The following is a 17,362-nucleotide window of genomic DNA, read 5'->3' as shown; positions in this document are numbered from 1 at the left end:
CCTGGAGGTATTTAAAAGACATGTAGATGTGGCGCTTAGGGATGTGGTTTAGTGGTGGACTTGGCAGTGCTAGGTTAGTGATTGGACTTGATGATCTTAAAGGTCTTTTCCAACCTAAATCCTTTTACGTGATTCTGTGAATCACGGGAACAGGCTGGTTCTGTAGACAACAGAAAACATGCGTTCAGCCCAAAATGCATTATGCCAACAAGTTGATGAATAAACAGGAGGAGGACAAAAGCATCATGAAATGATAGATGAAAGATATATGCCTGAGGAAGAGGCATTTGTTATTTTCCAGCCAAAGGAAGGGGTCAGGAGCAGCCCAAATAGTAAAGACCTTACTTCTGGATTATTTAAAAGCCATTTTGCTTCTTGGGCAGGCACACAGGCGCTTCTGGGTGCCCGCAAAAGGAGCCGCCAAAGCACATACTGGATAGGCACCAAAGCTGACGGGCGGCCGGGGGCGAGCTCCCGGGGGCGAGGGCCCGGGGCGGGGAGCCGGCCCACAGCAGCGCCCGCAGCCGCCGCCCCGCCCCGGTGCCATGGCAGCGCGGCGGCGGCCTCTCATGGCGGCGGTGGCGGCGGCGGGAAGCTGAGGGGCGGCCATGGTGCGGAGTGAGTGTCGCCGGGAGCCCCTTTCCCCCCCGCCCCGGGCCCCTCTCCTCTTCCCCAGGACGTGCCCCACTCCCTGGCCGCCATGTTCCCTCTCCCCACGCTTGTCCCCCTTCCCCACATCCCTGTACGTCCCCGGCAGCCCTTCTGCCCTCCCGCCTCCCTTGCTCTCCCCACCCTGCTTGATTGTCTGGGCTCCCTCCTCCCTGGTAATAACAACCCGGTTTACTTCACCAAGCACAGCACAGGGGTGCGCTTGCCTCCCGAAACAGCCCTGGAGAGGCCCGGCAGCGGGGTGGCCCTGGCAGGGACCCCTCGTGTGAGGGGCAGCCCCCTGAGATGCGTGACAGGATGGCCCGTGTCTGAGCCCAGAGCTGTCAGCGCTGGCCTTTCCCTGCAGTTACAAATTTTCAACACCACATGGGAATTTATTTTTTCTTTAGGTAGAAGTAGCCGATGCAAACGCTTTATCAGAGGTGTAAAAAAACCCCAAATGAGGTTAAAATGCATCAACTATTACTTATGAATGCATAATCTTTCAGAGGTAAAGCAGTATTGCCTAAAAGACTAATCACTCATACCTATTACTCAGGAAAAAAGCTACTGAGGAATTCCCTTCCTCTGTGATTTTCCCTGTAATCTGCTTTGATTGTGTACTATCGCTGGACTGCCGGTCCCTTGCTGGGCTAAAAGAGTGCTTTGGAAAGGAACTCTTTCTCTCTGTATGAAGCTGGCAGATGCCTGCTTTGATCAGGCGCTGCCTGAAGGGGAATGGCTTCATCTCCTGAAAAGCGTGACATGAATTTGAGTCTTAAAACACTGGTTGCATGCTTCATTTTTCTGAAATGCAGGTCCCCCCACTGTTTCTTGATATACCTGCAGCTGTCCACCTGCTTATTCTTTCCATTTCTTTAATGCTTTCCTTTGATTCTGCTCCTTTTTGAGTAAAACACGTAATTTTTGGAAGCTCTTCAAGATCTGTTGTTATCTCCAGTTGATTGATGCCATCCCTTACTTCCTCCCATGTTCATGGGAACGCAGGAGTAGCTGTGATCTCTCAGGTCCATTCTGTCACTGCATACACATCAGATAATCTGTTTAATGATCTTCTCAGTAAGAAGTAATGTTACAATGTGTTTTCTCAATGTCCTGGGAAAGGTTTTATTTAAAATTTGTTGTTCTCTATTGCAAGTTTGTTTCCCTTGTTCCTTTTAAATGAAATAGCATACAAAATGTCAAATATTCGCTGAGTTCCCTTCAGCAGGTCCCCAAAATAGGTCTCTAAAGCTCCACCGTAGCTTCTATTGGGAATGATTGTCTCTGCTTTGCACACCATCTGGTAATGAAAGTGGACATTTTTGCATAATCACTGCAAAAATTACTTCAGTTTTCTTTACATCAGCAAAGGCAAATCTGACTAATAAAACTGTCTGGAATAGTTTATATGACTTCTTTTTCTATACAAGGTATAAAGCATAATGTCTCCAATGTGTATGTATGCAGACTATGGAATATTGTTGCCTTCTTCCTCAAAAATACCTGTTTGCACTGGAAATAACTGGCACTGAAAGTTCTGCCACCAAACATGTTAGTAAGCAGGCCTTTTTTTTTTAATTTCTGGTGGATTTGCCAAGTAACTTATTAGAAATGTCAATGTTTTTCATCTTTTCTGTGACAACTAAAATATTTAGTCATGATTATTGTAATTTTTTTTCTTTTTTCTCTATCAATTTAATCAGGTTTATTCAATGGGCTGTTGAAGGGAAGATGGTTGTTCAGATGCAGCAAGCGTGCTCAACAGGATTAAAAAAAGAAAAAGACACATTTCCCACTATGGTTTATGGGCAGACAGGATCCCCTCTTACATCAATTTCAGTATCACCATTATATAATCCTGTAAATTATGTCAGATGAAACTCTGTTGAACAGAAGGGAGATTTAACCCTGGTCATTTGTAAATAATATAAGATACACAAAACCAGTTTCACCTCTTTCCCAAAGGCTGTAGATGGAGGAGCTGGACCGACACATGCCAGTTTGGGCTGTATTGGTACATAGCTTACCCAGCTTGTGGCAGACCAGTCTGTGTGAATGTGTGCAGCCATTCCAGGACTACTCATAAAACCGGATGATTTCACAAAACCTCCCTGAGACAAAGAAGTGATGAAAGAATACTTTTTTATTAATGCGTGGTAGGAACAATTTGTTTTCACAGATCTCTGTATTTATATTTTTTCTTTTCACTTATTTTTCTTCAGAGTCTTTTTGAAAGGCCTGCTAGTCTTTTTTTGGCATTAACAATCATGAAAATACTAATGCTAATTTGATAAAACCCTAGTTTTTTAATCAGTACTTCATTGTAGTTCACTGCTTGTCAAGGAGAGGAAAATGCTGGTGCTTTTTTGGTGCAGTGGGCTGGAAACAAAGTAATAACATCTAGCTCAAGAGTGAGCACTGGTTCTCATAGAATTTCTTTACCTTCATTATGCAGAACCTTTTCAGTGTTTGAAAAATTGCCTAGCATTAAATATTACTATGTGGAAACTCTGAACCCAGGTCTCTGGTGTCTTTCGGCCACTGAAACTCCTTTTCTGGCTGCTAATGAGCTGGTCGTGCTTAAGAAATACCCCGATTAAATTTCATTCTAATGTAAACATTTACAGGCATGAATTAGTTATGGCTTTGCCTCAAGCACTGAAAAAGAAAAAAAAAATTCCCACTTGCAGCAGTCATCCTGCTTATTTCTGTGCACACTGTGCTGGTGGAAGAATATGATGACACACTGTAGCTAGTTTACTTTTTATGAACATCTGGCATCAGGAACTAAAAGAGCATAAAACACTCCATTGCTTGTCTACATGAATCAATATGCAACCTGAACTATGCTGAAAATAACAGATGCTGGATTAATTTCTGCAAGGGTTGTATCACACGCTTATGGAAGACTCAGCAGTTTTCCTATGGATTTTTCTAAATGTTATAGGTGATGTGAGTGTGTTTTGCAAATGATGTTTGCTGTGGCGGAGTGGGCTGAAGTTACTTGGCACTTAATGTCTTTTCTAGCAGTTTTTATTTTTGTTGGTGTTCCTTCTGGATATGTATTTGGTACGGTGGAACAAAAGATTTTTATGATTTTCTAAGTTGGTCATAAGTCAGATGGCAGAAAATGTCTAAAGGGAGATATGACATCTGATGTTTCTTTCAGTCACTGAAGATCTTGTTAGAAGACGTGCAGAACATAACAACTGTGAAATTTTTTCACTGGAAGAAATCTCTTTACATCAGCAGGAAATAGAAAAACTAGAGTATCTTGACAAATGGTGTCGAGATTTAAAAATTCTCTATCTTCAGAATAATCTAATTCCAAAACTTGGTAAGTGATTTCAGGATATGTTTCTTTCTAAATGAATTTATACACATTTGAAATCAGGAAAAAATATCTGTTGTGTTATACCTTAAAGGAATATAGCGGGAGTGACTACAGAAAAGTTCTTTGTGGATCTGCTCCAACAAGGTTTCCTTTCCCTGACTCCTTAGTAAATTTCTAAGAAGCTCAGAATTTGCAAGAGAGATTTTAAATGAAAAAGATAGTACTGAGATAGATGTCACTAGAATATGAGTGTGGAACACCTTTTATTGATTAAAATCTCATAAAATAAGATGTAACTTAAATATCCTGTCTTTGTGGCAAACAGAGAGACAAATGGTTTAGCATATACCAGGGACTCTGATATCATAGGACTGCCTCTCCTCATACTCATTTTTAAATTCCATTTTTATACAAATGGTATTTTTGTTAACATCAAAGTAATTTTCATTCAGATGAAATACTTGCTTTTGTGCATAAAGACATTTTACAGCGAAGTCTCAGTGGTCTTCCTGCACCACAGGAGAAGATATAATTCCATATGGTTTGTGTTTTGTGGTTTAGGTTCACATTTGCTAGGCTCTCTACAGAAAGACACGACATCAGGCCTTGGGCTGGAAAAGCTTGGACTCTACAGAGAGTGTGTAGATGAAGAATGGAAAATCAGAAGTGCTCAGGAATTATATTAGCATATTTCTTTGATATTCCTTAAAAGGAAGACAAAAAATCTAGTTTTAGGCTGAAATTCTGTGCTCAGGACTTGTAGGCAAAGGCTTTAAATCCCCTGGAGGGGCTCCTAGGGAGTATCTATACTGACAACATCTGCATTTCTTAGAGTGGAGGAATCTTATCCCAGAGAGAATAAGGTTTCTGAAACTCCTTTGTGCTGCTCTGCCCCATCAAAATGGGACTAAAATAAGTTGGTTTTCTCTCTGTTACTGTGTCCTTAATAAGGCACAAGACTTCATCTCGTTCTTTTGTCAACACTCATACCTCCGTTGGGTTAGTACAATATACCATATGACTGTTCAGATTATTGCAGCAGAATACTCAGATTTTTTCAGCAATCTCCTTTCTGAGACATTCAATTTTTATCTTAACTTAATCTAACTGTAGGAGTTGGAAAAGTGTCCAACTTCCTACTTCATATATTCTTGTATAATGTAACAGCTTTCCAAGATAATGCCTTAGTAAAAAATTGAAGAAAAAAAAAAGGCAACATGTAAGTGGTCACCAAAAGGTTTCCAGCAGGGGTTGTATTACAAAGTACTGAATTTGAGAAGTAATTCTTCCCAGTGGATACCAGCGTGTCCCTGTGGAGCATACAGCAGTTCCAAACACACTTCAAAATATCAAAGCCGAATGGTTTATACTGACTCTGTTGGGATGTGTCTTTTCTCCTCTTAAAGAAAACCTTTATGCAGCCCTCAAGATCAGACTAGTCAGACAGCAAGCTGTAAGGCATCCACTGTATGGCTGAGCCCCAGTTCTTTTCTATAAATGGAAAAAACCCCACAAGATACCCTTGGCTTCAACAATTGGCTCTCTCACATCTTCAAGTGTACAGGTGCTGCCATCACAGAAATACTGTAAGAAAAATGAGCAGCCAACCTAAGCTGCACAAGTCCTTGCTGAGAAATCAATTTCATAATCTGTTTGTGAATTATGAAGAAAATATCTCTCCAAGGTCTTAGTAAACCAAGCAGTAGGATTCATGTCACCAAACTTTTAGACATCTATATCTTAGGCAGTTACTGTAGACTCCCTTATGTCCAGTGATGAAGAAAAGGCATATTTGGGGCATAACTTGGTTCACTGGTTCTAGACAGCTAATTTAAGACAAATTGCACCTTGAAGAACCTCTTTCTCTTTGTTGATTGTAGAGGAGCCTAAACAACTAACTCAGCTGCAGACATGGTCTGTGTTGGTTAGATGAAGCTCCCTCTGCTTGAATTTCTTTATTTGTCTCAGCAAGGACAGTTTGTACAGCAGTTAATCAGTGCGGCTTGTGAATTAAAGTTTGAGGTAAACTTTGTGGCTTCACTGGGTAGGTTTTCGAGTCAGATCTTTGAAACGTCTGGTGACTGGGAAGAAATTGGTGAACTATGTATCTTGTCTCAGACTTATGTCTCTGACCTGTGTGTCATGTATCTCAGGTGGCATTTGCATTTCTCAGACACTTTGAGGACTGATGAAGGTCATTGCTACCCTATTCCCTCCTTACCTTCTTTGTGTATTCAAAGGAGGTGGTGCTAGCCATCCTCTCACAGCCCCACACATTGTGAACCTGCTAAATTCAATAGTTCATGGTGAAAATAATACAGGTTAGATTCCAGACTGGAGGGGCGAGAGAGTTGTGTGGCTTTGCTTTGTTCATACTGAAGCCATATAAATCCTTATTTGCAAAATTATTAAAAAGGGGGAAGGGAGGAGAGGAAGTTTCTTGTATTAACCCTGTAGATAAAAGATATTTAAAAATTAAGTGTATACTGAAGGAGCCAATCTTTTCTACATAAGTGAATGTAAAACTCCAATTTCATAAAGCTTTACTAAGTATGGCCTAGTTCTTTCTGATTTTCATGACAAATGGAATGTTTCGCCATGTTTTTTGGCCAGTCCTCTTGCATTATATATGTTTTAAGGATTTGTAATAAAAAATTGTTTATAACCTTCCTTATTTCTTTTTACTTTTTTATTTTAAGATGTATTTTCAGACAACTGTTTTGGCATTGTCTTTTTATAAATATTAATACCAAATAATCTGATACATATTCTGATTTGTCCTTCCTATTGTTGTGCTTCATTGTTTCTTTGAAGTAAAGTGAGCAAATAAAATGGTGATGCCCTTTCCAAGGAAGGAAACTGAAATAACAGTTCTATGTTTTGTTACAGAAAATGTGGGCAAACTAAAGAAGCTGGAATATTTAAATATAGCTTTGAACAACATTGAAAGAATTGAAAATCTGGAAGGTCAGATTTTAAACAAACCGTTTTTCTTTTTCATATTGAAACACTTAAGTTGTGACTTAGTGTAAAAGAGGGTGGAACCATTATGTCCACCAATAAAGGTACTTTGCTGATGCTCAGGAAGAGCCTTTTTGTGTGCAGCATTTCAAAACCGCTTCTTTGTAGCAAGAGCTTCCTACTGCTGCAGTTCTGTCATTGAGCTTTCTTAAATGTATTTTAACTCGCTTGTTGCATACTCTCACCAGAGTTGCCAGCTACGGCAGCTCTGCTCTTTAATACTTTACAAAGCAGGAATCCAAATTTTTCATGAAATTGGTATTGCCCCAATGTAAAGATAAGATAATTTTTATGCAGGTTAGCTGGAGCAACACAATTTTTTTTTAATGCTATGCAGACTGGAAGAAGTTTCTCTTGTGTAGTGTTTCAGCAGTCATCTTCGCTTTAGCAATCAGGTACCACACACAAGAAGGTTCTACTCAGTGCATAGGTTGCATTGGCAGGCTGGGGTATTTTTAAAGAGCTTTTCAGATTATTCTTTTCTCTGCCATTGCATGAAGTCCTGTCTGTTTTATCTGTGTTTAATCCTTTATCCCGTTACTATAACTCAAACTATAACTATAGCCTGTGGAAAGATCTAGCATTTTCCAAGATCAAAATCTAAGACTTAGAGCCACCCATAAACACCTTCCATATTATTTGAATAATTTCTGACTTGATTTCTTTCTCTGTCTTGATTCTGATTAGGCCAGTAGCTGAATCTTTAAACTGCCCACCTTCACAAAGGAACAATAAAAAAAGCTGGGGTTTTGTCTGGTTTGTTTTGGTTTGGGGTTTTTTGTGTGTTTTCTTTTTTAAGGCTACAATCAGATTCAAGAAATTAAAAAATAAGCAAATAGGCTAAACACCAATCTATAAAAGTTGAAGAAATAGGTAGTACATTACATATTTGGCAATTTGTTGAGAAATTTGCATCTGTTTTCATGCCGGTAAATTTTAAGTTTCTCTATCAGGCTGCATTATTTAGTACTGTGATTTGTCATTTACTTAGGAGTCAGAACCTTTGGAAGTGAGCCTTGCAGAAATTTGGGTTATTTAAATCCCTTAATAAATCATTTTGAGTTGTTTATTTCATTTCAGTTCCACTGTGCATAAAATAGTTGCCAAATAGACCTGCAAAGGAAAAGAAGTGATTACAGTGATGAGGACCGAAGTTGAGCTTGCTCTTAGCTAAACTTTGTTACTCTTAGAGTCAAGGTTATATTCATGGACAGATAATGGTAAAAGGAGAGGCTGATGAATCTTGGATCCAGATTTCCTAGAGCAATTTGTTAGCTAATTTAGAATTTCTGTTTATAATTAATTGTTTTTGATTAACAAACAACTTTTTCTTACTGGTATTTGCAATTTAATCAGTGATAAAGTGTTCACAAGGATAGCTGAGTCTATAGGGTGGAAAAACTCATCTTGACTTGGGGTGAATTTTAGGGAAACCTTGTCTTTACACTTGGTTAATGTTAGCTAAGATTAACAGTACATAGAAATGAAACCCATAATTGTTCCTGCTCTCCTGAAGCAATTAGACACTCTTTTAACCATATGGTGAAGGCTCAGCTGAGGAGGGGTATCAGGGCAATCAGACTGTTAAACGTGAAGTCCAGCTTATCCAAAATGAAACATTTAATAGCTCATGTAGTATACAAGCTCTGACCACAAAGTTTTGATAGTGATAAAACCAAAAATAAGTTTTGATATTTTGTATTTTATTGAGATTTTTTTCTTCCTATAAATATTATGACCTCATAAACTTAAGCTGTGAGTCACTCTTCACTTGTGGCTTGGAAAAGGTGTATCCTGATAGGATGAAATTAGTATACAGACAACAAATGCAGAAGGTTTTACATCCAAGTGTGTTCATGTGTATGTGTGTTTGTGTGTGTCGTGTACATTTATGTTATGGACAAATTGAATTAAGGTCTTTTCAAACAGGCTGTGAAGAACTGAGGAAACTTGACCTGACAGCAAATTTCATTGGTGAACTATCCAGTATTGAATCCCTAAGATACAATATACATCTGAAGGAACTGTTTCTAGTGGGTAACCCATGTACTGAATTTGAAGGTTATAGACAATTTGTGGTGGCAACTCTTCATCAGTTAAAAGTAAGATTTTAAAAATTAAATTTATTTCCAAATCAATAACCAGCATTGTTGACTGAATTTACTAATCCCAAACAAAATAAATGCTTGTGGTAGGAAAACTAGGAGCATTTTTCTTGCTGTCCACAGGAAATTAAATTCTATTCTGAAGAATAAGTGACTACAGTAAATAATGTGGTAATAAATTAGTTGTTTTGACTAAACTGCATGCATTTGTTAACTTTTCTGTCATTTTCATTGGAGGTCCTTAAAGTTCTGAAAAAATAAATACACTGGACCGTTCTGGCTTTTTTTCTCATTCGGTTTTATATATACAATGCATTTTTAAATAATTTTCATGATTGCAGAAAGTTACAAGGTTGTTGGTACCATACCAACAATATGTACCAAACCAACAGTGTGAGGCAGTAGAAAGATAGAAATTGATTTAAAAATGCACTATATTGCATCAACTGTAAATACATGCTTTGAGATTGAGGTGTTGTGCTATGATGTACTGATGTAAGGATTTCCTGTCATGGAAACAGCAGTCCCAATCCTGAAATATGCTTCCACAAATTTCCCTTGGAGAAGCACAGACTCTTACTTAACTTATTAAGAGTAGATTCAGCTCACTTGGTTGGCAATAAACTAACACATCTAAAGAAATAATTTTGTAATAGTTTTGTGAGACGTATCAAGGTCAGACAAGTATCAGAAATGGCTGCAGGGACTTTCTCCACTACATAGTCTAATAAGACTAACTTAAAGTCCTGAAAAATGCAAAACAGAGCTCTCAGACACACAAAACCATTTTCAGATCTGCATAGCAACTTACTGTTAATTCTTTTTAATATAGTATAACTTCCATAGTGCTATTGAAGTTTGAAAGACGTATTTTTGATTTTATACAGAAAGTAATCTGTCAAAATTAACCTATGGTTTAATGGATTTATTGGTTTGAATATGTTTAAAATACCTCACATATCTATATTGATTTTTTTCCCCTTTGGAAAGTGTTTGGATAGTAAAGAAATAGAACGTTCAGAGAGGATTCAAGCACTTCAAAACTATCCAGAAGTGAAACAGAAAATCAGAGAACAGGAACAAGCTTACCTTCTCAAAAGGGCCAGAGAAAAAGAAGAGGCTCAAAGAAGGATGCAAGAAAGAAAGGACAAGAAGCAAAAACAAATGGAATCTAAGCTTGGATGTGACAGGTGAGAGTGAGCAACAATAGTGTGTGAGTAAACGTCATTCTTCTCTTTCTTCGTTAAGAATTTTGGTTTTCCTCATTAAATAGTTTATATCATTCCACTTAAATATCTTTGTTTGTCTTTATTGTTGATTCAAAACCCGCCTGGACGCGTTCCTGTGCCCCCTGCTCTGGGTGTGCCTGCTCAAGCAGGGGGGTTGGACGAGATGATTCCCAGAGGTCCCTTCCAACCCCTGCCATTCTGTGATTCTGTGATTCTGTGTTTCTGTGATTCTAGCAGAATTATTTCTCCTCTTGCACGTTACCTCTAATGAAAAATATAATTAACTACTGACCTGCAGACAGTACAATAGAATTTTTGTCCCAAAACTCCAAGCTAAATTGTCTTGGTGCCAAAATAGTGTAACTGATAGCTTCTTTCAGGAGAACAGCTGGATATTGTTTTTAAAGGTAATCCAGGGCTTCCAGAGAAAGCAGCTGTTCACCTATAATTTATTTTGCTTTAGAGTTATTAGATATGAAGGCTTAAACAGAATATTGCAGATCTTTTCAGATTTAAAAGGCTGTGGAATGTTGATTTCTATACTTCTTCCACCTAATATCACTGAGATTACCTAGGTAGGGGAAGGATTTTTGTCTGGGGTCATCTTCCACTGCAGTTGCCATCCATCTTATTTTGAATCCAATAGAAACTAAGTTCCACAGAGCTGGGTACGGAATTTTGTCCTCATAGATCACAGCTATATCATAAATTCAGTTTTCTCTATATATTGATAAAGAATTTCTGAAGATTACAGAGGCTTAGGGCTAGGTGGAAAATGATTTAGGTCCTAAGACAGCACTTGAGGAGGTGACTAAGCAAAATGTTGCTACCCTATAAATTTCTAGTCTGCTGCTGCCTGATATTGGGAATACTTAAACATCGCACAGACTGAAGGTTTTCTTTCACCTGAAAGTTGTGAGGGTATCTGAAAATTCTGCTCCAGAAACTAAATCTGTTGAACTATCTATCAGGGTTTTCAGGGGGTTAGGCCTAACCATAGTATCACTGCTTAGTTAAGTAAATGAAAAACATGTTGAAATATGTTTCATTGATTGATGAAAGAAGCCAAGAACATTGTCCAAATCTATAAGATACTGTTCTTGGTAGGAAATATACAGCTATTAGTATCGTGTTAAAAAGATACTATTGCAAGGATTCATTAGCAAGTACTCTTCCGTCACTTCATTGGGATAATATTCCATGTGATCCTGTGTAGTCCAGACTCGCTAGGGGACAAAGGAAAACATCAGGCAGAAGAAGACAGAGAACAGGAAACGTGGAGAACTGTTGAAGATGATGAAGAAGACAGAAGATTTTGGGAGGAGCCTACACCGTATACTCCAGAATCTAGATTAGAAACTCACAGATATATTGAAGAAAAACGGAAAGCTAGAGACAATATAAGGTATGTTTTTGTTTTCATATATTCTATGTCTTGATGAAAGGAAAATTTCCAAAGGTACAGAGTAGAGGCAGGCGACCTCACATTAAATATTACTGAGAACTGGCAACTTAAATCCCTGCTGCCTGTGCAAGTATGCTCATAAAATCTAAATAAAACATTCAGATTGTTAATTTTGTTTTGTTTCATTCTCTAAAATTTATTTATGATACCCTTATCTTGTTTTTCCTCAAATAGAGTTTTTCAATATAATTTTTCTTTTCAACTCTGTTTTATGGACTTCGGAAGTTTCACTTTTCTATCAGCTAACATGTTTCACTCTTGCTAAAAGCATTTATCTGGAGTGCAGATTGCATTATATAAATGCCCTACAGGCCAAGCTACAAAATTTTTGCACAAGTGGCATTTCAGGCACCTTTTCTATGTGACTTAGAATTTTTCTAACGTATTTTACCAAAGATATTCACCCTGAGTAATAAGATTCTTCATGTTATCTATGCTATTTGGCATGGTGAATCTGAAGATGTCTAGTCCTTGAAAAACCTTTAAAACTTTCTACAGTTGCCACTTGTTTTGCTGACCATGGAAAATTAATGCAGATAGTAGCAAAAAAAGAAGATATTTTATTGCTGCTGGCTTATCAGTTCCACAAAGGTTGTAAGCAATGTCCTTTTTTTATTTTTTCCTTTTTTTTTTTTTTTGCTTATATAACAGCATTTGTGCCAGAGATTTTTCTAGCTGTTCTTTTTAAGGGCATGCTTTTTAAAAGATTTATCAAGCCTAAATATCAAAAAAGTCAGACCTAGGGAACTCTCCAAGAAATATGGAACTCTGCATAACTGGTTGCTATTATTAATTCAAGGTCTAGCACTTTCCCAAAACTACTGCGAAGCCCAAATCCTAGCTAGTTAGAATTTTGCTGTGTTTGGGGATGCTTTGCTCTCGTCAAAAGCAAATGTTTTCCAAATGCTTCCCTCCAAATATTCAAGGAGAGTGCAAATAGCATTATAATAAAGATAGAACAACTCCTTCCTGGATTTTTGTAAATTTGCAGAGCATTTAAAGGAGTTAAAAATCCTTTCACACTTCACTTTGTTTTCATGGTGAGGTTTTTGTTATGTAGCGTGAGAAACGTGAGAACAGAAAAGTTCCCCTGACAGCTTCAGATCATCCCTGCTGGTGGACTAGATGTAACTTTACTCTAAGTTACTTTATACTATATTTTATTATAAAAATGTGTTTTTTGATATGCCAGCCGAAGTAGCCATACACACTATAATGACCAGGTGAAGAGTGGCTTAATGCAAAGTGACAATTGCAGTGTTGTATTTTCAAAGAAAACATAGCCATTTTTCGCCTAGGTGCATGCAGATTTTTCTTTCTCACATTGCTAGGATTCCTTACTCTTTCTCTTCTTGCTCTGATGTAAATATTTATATAGGAAAATACCAGTACAACAAGGCTTAATGATCTCACAGTGATCTGCTTTGTTTTGACAGAAAAATGTAAGGTGTCTTGTTTATTGCACTATATAGAAGTCAGATATATTTTAACTGCTGATAGGTCCACACGGATAGTGAAGACTAAAGACTCCATCAGTAATGTGTATTGTATTTTTTGAAGGAAGAACACAACAAAAATTTAATAGATACATCAACAAATAATCTATATGTATGCACTATGGTCATACTGTATGCTAGTTGGTGCTGCTTTTGAGCATTACTTTTTACTAGTGCAGAACAGAAACTGATAGACATGCTATTTAGAGATATGCCAAGCATTTGTTTGGTAGAAGTAATTAAGTTTGCATGAATGAAAAATTCTTTAGAATTGCTTGCACGTACATCAAATTGGTGAAGAGTAATGATATCTCATGGTTAATACGAGCATTCATAACTAGAACATCTCATTTCACATGTTTAAACAATCCGCTGATTTCTTAAGATATACCGGATAAGTTTAATATATTACTGTTTGATAATGGACATTGTGACATGCAGAAGAAGTTATTATCAATGTAAGATGTGATATTACAAAACATTTGCTCATCTTTAGATGATGCTTTTAATGGGCAGTTGGACATTTGATATAACCGGTTTTGTTCCTGAAATAAATTATATCCTTAACATCAAATACTAGATAATTCTTGCCTCCTCTTCTTTCTTTTTTGCTATTAAACATAAAATGTTAGATTGTGAAATTATAAACCATTCTTCTTTCTGTTTTGTTAAGGGAGTCAAAAAAGAGAGAGAAGCCTCTTTGGACATTGGTCACTGCAGAAGGAAAAGTTCTGAATGTGAATGTGCCTAAGTATGTAAGGTTAAGACGTTAAACAGGCAAACCTCTTTGTAGCTGATTTGGGCAACTGTTTCAAGATATGGGGCAAAACAAAAATAAGAGGGCTGACAAATTCTTGTTGCAGCATTATAGTCCTGGTGGGGAAACTGACTTCTAAAATTATATTCTGATGCTGGAAAAAGAATTAATTTTCAGTGAGTAAAGTGTTGAAGGTTGTTTAATTTAACATCTTGGTCTTTGATGATTGAAGAACTTGTTTTTCTGTAAAAGATATAAGACATTTTGCTCTTTTCCCTTCTATGATAAGGCTCTCTTTCTTTGAGCATCTTGCCAATAGCAGAAAAAGTTTAACCAGTTGGACTATTGAAGATAAACATGTATGAGTAGCCACTTCAAATGTGGAAAAATACATCCAAGTAATATTTCTGGACAAAATCATTCTGTCCTCTGATGACAGATGTAAAACTGGCAGAATTGGGAAGGATATTATATAATCCACTTCTATGGCGTAAGGTCATTTGACAGCAAATGATATCTCTAGCAACAGAGGCTGATGATACAGGGAAGTCTCTTGTATTTTATCATTGACAAAAGCATCTGGGTATTCAAGTGTTTTGGAATGAGTTTCCAGGGATATCAGCCATGTGTTACCATTGGTTTCACTTGAACCAAGCCTTCCTTTTCTAAGGGGACACAGGAGACAGAACAAACACTGTTTCCTTATAAACAGCTCCCCAAAGAGCCTCACAGGAGACTGTCATCAAAAAGTGGCTTATGAAGGGCCACTTACCTGTCTGCTGTCCTCTGAACAAGTTTTTCCATTTTAAGACTGATTTAGCTGCAAAATCAAATCTAAGAACATCCTTATAGTTAGCATAAGAATGCTTTCTAAATCTTGAAAGTTTATAAATCCATGCAAATTCAAGGAATTTGAAAACTTACATTATAGGAGCAGTGCAGAATTTTCAGTGGTATAGGGAAAATTAAAGGTAGTGACAGAAGACCTCATGTTTTTTTGATCTGTAGCAGAAGATACCATTTTATTGATGTACTTTTTTTGTAAAAATGTGTTGACTGAAAAATTTTTTAAATAATTTTCTACTTCAAAGAAGGCAAGCTTAAAATAGTATAAAACTTGTGTTAATAGAATGTGATTATCCCTCTAAAAAGCAAAGACATTTAGAATAAAGCTTTAGCTATCTTTTTAGAAGAAATACAGTGCCTTAGAGTTCACTGTTAGAAGCAGTCCTGTTTGTGTCACCCAAGTTTTCTGGATTAGAATTCAGTCTGCGGATGTGCCCACGTAAAGCCAGATCAATGAGCAGTTTTTGTCGTGGCTTCAACAAGAATATCGCAGCTCTTCAGTGCAATCTGGCAGTGTACTGGAGAGACATAAATAAGAGATACAAGTAGGCAGATGGTGTTCTCCAAAGATTTTGCTTCAGTGCAGAAGTCTAATGTCCATAGCAATGTCCAAACTTCTCTGATGTTCTTTTGGAAGGGTAGCAAAAGGAATGGCTGCATGTTGCTAAGAACAGACTATTTCACTTCCTCAGTTCTGACCAAGTGTTCCCCTAGAAAATGTTACAGTTCTTTTCTCTTTTTCATCCTTCATGTGTTAGTGAATTCTCAAAATTTGTGATGCAGTAAGAGAAAAAAGCATGAACAGGAAACAAAGTTGGTTTGTATTCTTTGCAGTATTCCATTAAAACATACCTATAAACTAAAAGCTCCATAAGCTTTCTTGCAAGTTGACTGTGTCAGAATAAAGGAGAGCAAAGAGTTAAGAAGTATATCTGGCAACTATTTTTCTTACTGAAAAAATATACCATCTAAACTGTTAACACTGGAGCTTCTTTCTGTTACCTGAAGCCAAAGTATCTAAGTATTTTAATATCACTGAAATATTCCAGATAAGTTACATAAAGCAAAACCCTCTCATTTTACACTAACAACTAATTTATAAATATATTCTTATTTATAGGTGAATTTTATTCTGTTTTTCCTCTACTTTAAGACATTTGAAATATTTTAGTATATAAGCAGAACTTGTAAGTTTAGACTAGATCACCTTATAGTTGTAGTAATAGATGTTGTTTTCAATTTATAACTGTTAAGATTCTTTCACATTTTTAAGAACCCAGCCAGCAGATCACAAACACTCAGCTAATACAATCTACAGTCTCATTTTCCACAAATATTATAAAGCTTGTAAAATCAAGGATATTGTGCAAATCACATTTTACATTGGAAATGCACAGGTGGATATTGCAGAAATGCAGAGGGAAATGGTTAGTGACCTGCTACACCATTTAGACACACACAACTTTATGAGGCCGGATGGGATCCATCCAAGGAGACTAAGGGAGGTGGCAGAAGTGCTCACCAATCCACTTTCCGTCGTTTATCAGCAGTCCTGGCTAACTGGGGAGGTCCCAGCTGACTGGAAGTTAGCAAATGTGACGCCCACCTACAAGAAGGGCGGGAAGGAGGATCCGGGGAACTACAGGCCAGTCAGTCTGACAATGGTGCCAGGGAAGATTATAGAGCAGATCTTCCTGAGTGCCATCACGCAGCACATAGAGGACAACCAGGAGATCAAGCCCAATCAGCATAGGTTCATGGGAGGCAGGTCCTGCTTGACTCACCTGATCTCCTTCTATGACCAGGTGACCCCCTTAGTGGATGAGGGAAAGGCTGTGGATGTTTCCAGCTGGACTTTAGTAAAGCACTTGACACCATTTCCTGCAGCATCCTCCTTGAGAAACTAGTGGCTCATGGCTTAGACAGGTGTACTCTTTGCTGGGTAAAAAACTGGCTGGATGGCCGAGCCCGGAGAGTTTGGTGAATAGAGCTAAATCCAGCTGGCTGCCAGTCACAAGCAGGGTTCTCCAGGGCTCAGTATTTGGGCCAGTCTTGTTTAATATATTTATCAAGTGCACCCTCAGTAAATTTGCAGACAACACCAAGTTGGGCAGGAGTGTTGATCCTATTGAGATTAGGAAGGCTCTGCAGAGGGACCTGGACAGGCTGGATTGATGGGCTGAAGCCAACTGTATGAGGTTTAACAAGGCCAAGTGTCGGGTCCTGCACTTGGGTCACAACAACCCCATGCAACACTACAGGCTTGGGAAGGAGTGGCTGGAGAGCTGCCTGGCGGAGAAGGACCTGGGGGTGTTGGTTGACAGCCGGCTGAGCATGAGCCAGCAGTGTGGCCAGGTGGCCAAGAAGGCCAACAGCATCCTGGCTTGTGTCAGGAATAGTGTGGCCAGCAGGAGCAGGGCAGTGATGGTGCCCCTGTGCTCAGCACTGGTGAGGCCGC

General features: G+C 38.2%; 1 protein-coding gene across 3 annotated transcripts in view; it reads left to right on the top strand.

Annotated features, from left to right (window-relative positions):
• The window catches only part of LOC142053766 (dynein axonemal assembly factor 11-like), a 63,963-nt gene that overhangs the window by 23,908 nt on the left and 22,693 nt on the right, over window positions 1-17,362 (top strand). The window contains exons 1-8 of one of the 3 annotated variants that reach the window (XM_075085850.1): window positions 517-618; window positions 2,617-2,807; window positions 3,821-3,988; window positions 6,875-6,952; window positions 8,936-9,108; window positions 10,102-10,301; window positions 11,557-11,745; window positions 13,975-14,052. In XM_075085850.1, coding sequence (XP_074941951.1) covers window positions 2,801-2,807; window positions 3,821-3,988; window positions 6,875-6,952; window positions 8,936-9,108; window positions 10,102-10,301; window positions 11,557-11,745; window positions 13,975-14,052 — 893 coding nt within the window. In that variant the 5' untranslated portion in view covers window positions 517-618; window positions 2,617-2,800. Of the gene's footprint in view, window positions 1-514; window positions 619-2,616; window positions 2,808-3,820; window positions 3,989-6,874; window positions 6,953-8,935; window positions 9,109-10,101; window positions 10,302-11,556; window positions 11,746-13,974; window positions 14,053-17,362 lie in introns of those variants that run through there. The other 2 variants (XM_075085849.1, XM_075085851.1) reach the window with 2 other exon arrangements.

Source organism: Phalacrocorax aristotelis, chromosome 2, assembly GCF_949628215.1.
Source record: "Phalacrocorax aristotelis chromosome 2, bGulAri2.1, whole genome shotgun sequence".
Classification (NCBI taxonomy): Eukaryota; Metazoa; Chordata; class Aves; order Suliformes; family Phalacrocoracidae; genus Phalacrocorax; species Phalacrocorax aristotelis.
This window is presented reverse-complemented; position numbering and strand designations above follow the sequence as displayed.